The sequence below is a fragment of the Prunus mume genome, linkage group LG5 (assembly GCF_029339155.1).
Source record: "Prunus mume cultivar Tortuosa linkage group LG5, ASM2933915v1, whole genome shotgun sequence".
Taxonomy (NCBI): domain Eukaryota; kingdom Viridiplantae; phylum Streptophyta; class Magnoliopsida; order Rosales; family Rosaceae; genus Prunus; species Prunus mume.
This window is the reverse complement of record NC_142702.1, coordinates 17,929,368-17,933,869: the sequence shown is the minus strand read 5'-3', so window position 1 is coordinate 17,933,869 and position 4,502 is coordinate 17,929,368. Positions and strand designations below refer to the sequence as shown.

Here is a 4,502-nt window from a genome sequence, read left to right as displayed (position 1 = left end):
TTTGCTGGAATCCCATTATTCTCAATCTTGATATTTTGATTCTTATTAATTTTAGTTTTGATTGGACTATAATTGTAAACGGAATAAGCATAATGTGCGGTTGGCCTGTCTTTCAAGTCCCCTGCAACTACTTACAAGTTTTTGTACAATCAATGAAAAAGATTCGATCTCAGCTCATGTATAGGTGGACTCAGGGATATTGAATTGCAACTGGCATTAAATAAAGGTTGGAGTCTGCCTTAAACGTGTGTTAGAGATTTCCTTTAGACTCATAATGCATCCTGTACATTTTTCTAGAGATTTTTGCTAAGTTATTTTCCTTTATCAGTTAGGTTCCAATATAAATAGACATTATTCTGGTACATGTGCAATTCATTTACAGATATATATTTTTTAATCTATACCATGCTATAATCGTGGTGCTTTTAATCTGCTACACCATTAAAACGATCGTGGTGCTTTCATGAGATGGCACAACAGTGGAAAAGTAGGCCAAACTCTTTTCTTTCTCTTTAAGTACCCGAGTTTGATAGACAATCTTGAGGGAACCCAATATAATACTCTCCCTCCTTAGCAGAATGGAAGGGTATTTTTTAATTAAGAAGTTAGGGCAACTAATAACTAGTACCTATTACCTAACGAAATAATTAGCTAGTTTTGTTTTGATATATATCTCCAATTATTTTAATTATCTAATAAGCGATAAGTTTTGTTCTTTAGCTAGGAAAAAAACACAGATCTGATTATGGAGATTAATCGTTCTTATCTCAAGCAATGTATATTAGAGATGTTATTGGACTACTACATGGATCATGCACTCATGCTACCACCTACCAACATTGAGAGAGAATAATTCAGGGTGACCTGTGCCCTATCGCAACTTGCCACTATCAGCCATTTTTTTGGCCTCTTGTGATCACTGTTTTCAGAGTCTGTAAACAAATAGGTAAACTGAGCCACTGGACAATAGATTAATCTATCCCTGGGTTTTAATATTTTATTTAATTTACAAATAATTTTTTTAACCATGTAATGCATGTGACTAAATTAATCCGCAGATCAATGAAGTTTCATGGCAATGACAGCACTACTGTGAATAAAATAACAAATATATGCACAGCCCGCATATAAATACACACAACACACACAGAGCCTGAGCCACAACAGCTACATCAACCCTCCTAAGCCATTCGAATCTAGTTTTACAAGCTTAAGAATCAAAAACCTAAGAACAGTTTCATCCAAAAATGTTTGGAGAGATTAGTTTGGAGTCTGATTTTGCTCTCTTGGAGTCTATTCGGCAACACCTTCTCGACGATAATTTCGATACCGTTTTGGAAGAATCGTCGCCGACAGGTTCAGGCAGCCCTCCTCCTATGTTCTGCCGGAGTTTCAGTTTCAGTGCCCTTTTCTCGGCGGAGAGTTGGAGCGACGTGCCGCTGAAAGTGGACGACAATAACGACGTGGTCGTTTACAGTGGTTCCACAGACAACGGATGGAGTCCATCATCAGATCACAGCCACATTGAAGTTGTTGAGACCACACCCATGAAACCGGAGCCTCAGGAGGTGGTTTTGGAAGGGATAGAGGTGGTGCGTGAAACTCACGCGCCGTCATCGGGCAGGCACTTTCGAGGAGTGAGGAGGAGGCCGTGGGGGAAGTATGCGGCGGAGATTAGGGATCCTAAGAAGAACGGGGCGAGAGTGTGGCTTGGGACCTATGAGACGGCGGAGGATGCGGCATTGGCTTATGACAAAGCCGCTTTTAAGATGCGAGGCTCCAAAGCCAAGCTCAACTTCCCTCACCTTATTGGCTCGGAGGGATGCGAGCCGGTTAGAATAACCCCAAAGCGGCGGGCACCGGAATCCTCCTCTTCGTCTTCCTCTTCAGACAGTGGGTCGCCAAGGCCAAAAAGGAGAAACACCGGAGTTGGCTCGGTGGCTGGAGCCGAGTCGGGTAGCGAAAGCCTAGTAGAGATGGTTGAGATGAGCCAGCTAGCCGTTGTTGATCAATGGCTAAATGAACTCAACACTACAGTCTTCCCCATGCCACATGAAACCAATTAATAATTTTTATTATATTTTTTAGACATGGAGATTCCCAATCCCTTATGTAAAGCGTTGGGCTTTTTAAAAAAAAAAAAAATAATTCCACCCTTGTTTTTGTACATGATCATTATGGACTCTTTTTTTATTGGCAATTTGTTATGAGTTTTGTTTCATAAGATATAAGAAAAAGATGGCTCAACTTGCCCTATTCGGTTTCACGTTTTTCTGTCCAGACGAAATTTATCATATAATACTTAGCAAGCAACATAAGATCCTACAAAGCAAACATTAAAAAGTAGATATCATCGGTTTTCAAAGTTGATGTGCAAAATGACTTCTTCCAGATAAATTATTTGTTAACTAGCTAAGTTGACTTTGGCTTACTTGTTCTAATTCAAATGATGGCTCGTTTGAAATTGATTATGAATTGATCAATAATTATTTTTATGGAAAAGTATATGGGAAGAATTTCTCCCCATAATCACTTAAAATTACTAAATAATTATATAACAAAGCACGTATAAGGTGTACCCCAAAAAGTGACAGAATAACTCCCGAACGAATTTGGTAGATTTTCGTCATCATTGACATAAGAGTTGGATTAACAAAATCGTAGAACACAGTACAAACATATCCTTGCTAGATTTTATTTCTTTGTATGGCTTCAAGTTCCAATGATCAATTGCAATTGTGTCCATAATTTTAGCTGGAAAAATTAAAAGGAAATTGCAGTGCAAAAATATTCGTAATTTTATATTTATTCAATTTCCAATATTATGAGTTACATTACTCTATTGAGAAAAGTGGAGGGAAAAAGCAAAGATTCCAGTTAAATCATTTTGTTTTATAACCAGGTTGATAATTTTTACTAGTACGTGTGCATAGCGCATCAAAGAATTGGAATTCTGTCCATACTTTGTTGTTCCATTTGCAAAAACAAAAGCAAAATTACTAACCTTAGATAATATTGATCAGTGCGTACATGCTTCTTTTCCTTTCTGTTCTTCTCATTTGTCATCTCTTTTTGGACTGCCTATAACCAATTTTAAGTATAAGTTGAGGGTGGTTTTGGATCCAAACAAAATTTTATTGAAAATCCTGGATTGAGGAGATCAAGTGAGGCACCAAACCAAATTGTAAAGCCTGCAAAGGCCTAATTAACTTATGTATTCTGCTACATATAAAAAAAGCTTGCTAACTTGTCTTGTATCTCTTGGACCAGTATCAACTAAGATGGAGGTGAACATGAGCGCAGGAAATAAAGCAAGGGATAGAATTGAGGGTTATATGATCATGTCATTGTATGATCATTCACCGTCGTATGATTTTCGGTTGAAATAATAATGATTTTTTATGATTTGAGTGAGCCACTTAAACAAAAGATAGTTTTCTTGGTGTGCTTTTCTTTTCCTTCAATGCATATGAAAAAAATTCAGAATAGATTTCAGTACTGCACAAGCAGAGTCTTGATGATGATGGTGTTTGTCAGTAACATCTTGTTTCAAATCAAAACCAAGCAATGGATCATGCACAGATTATAACTGAGGCTCATTATAATCATTTTTTATATTTGGAAAACGAAAGATAAGCTTTCAATTGGATCAAAAAAAGTTACAAACATAACAATTGCAACATCAGTATCCTTTACATCAATTGAAACTCCATAAACAAAGTCCATTCTGTGGGCTGTTGATCTCATCGAGTTCATGGCTTTCTCCCTCATCATCTTCATCATCCAGAGATGGGGCACAGGCTGAATGAAGAGCAGAGCTACCTTCCGTGGAAGAAGAGGCCTCACAAGGACTGCAAGGCTTAATTTCAGAACAAGACAAGGCAACAGGTTCATAACTATAGGCATATAATTCATCTTCATCCATGAGATCACATTCTTCTGGTTCTGGTTCTGGGATTCTGAATTGGAAAGCCTGAGGCTGCTTCATAACTCGCATCCTTGGCTTGCGGGTTTGAAACCCAGGCTTGATCATTTGAAGCGTACCTTCAATGTTGGAAGCCATAGATTCACGGCTGCCCAAAACGGATCAAACCCATAATGCAAAAAAGAAATTGAACACCAACAAACAAGAAGTGGAATTTGGAACTAACCCGAAGGCCAAAAATTCAAGAAGAAATGGAAACTGAGAATAGAGTTGTGGGTTTCTAATTTCCCAAGGAGAGGTATATATAGGGTTTTGATTTCGCGGTCTGCAAGGTTTCAACCTGATTACCGTTGTAATTTTTGATTTTTTGTATATAAAATCCTTTTCGCTTTTTTTAAAAGATCTCGTTTGACTTTAAAAAAAAAATATTAAATTCGCTTATAAAGGACTTAACGCACTTTTTTTGACACAAAGCTCAAATTTCTCCTCTCTTCCTTAACTCATTTTTTTCTGTGGAAGTGTGGGATTGAAATTGATTATCCCCATCTCAAAGAGCATCCATTGTACTTGCTCATGC

At 37.6% G+C, this 4,502-nt stretch overlaps 1 protein-coding gene across 1 annotated transcript; it reads left to right on the top strand.

Annotated features, from left to right (window-relative positions):
- Nucleotides 1-1,149: 1,149 nt before the first annotated feature.
- On the top strand, nucleotides 1,150-2,175 carry LOC103331609 (ethylene-responsive transcription factor 2-like). The gene has a single exon (XM_008234248.3). It carries the CDS (start codon nucleotides 1,248-1,250, stop codon nucleotides 2,064-2,066), a length of 819 nt encoding a protein of 272 aa, XP_008232470.2. The 5' UTR covers nucleotides 1,150-1,247; the 3' UTR covers nucleotides 2,067-2,175.
- The last annotated feature ends 2,327 nt before the right edge of the window (nucleotides 2,176-4,502 follow it).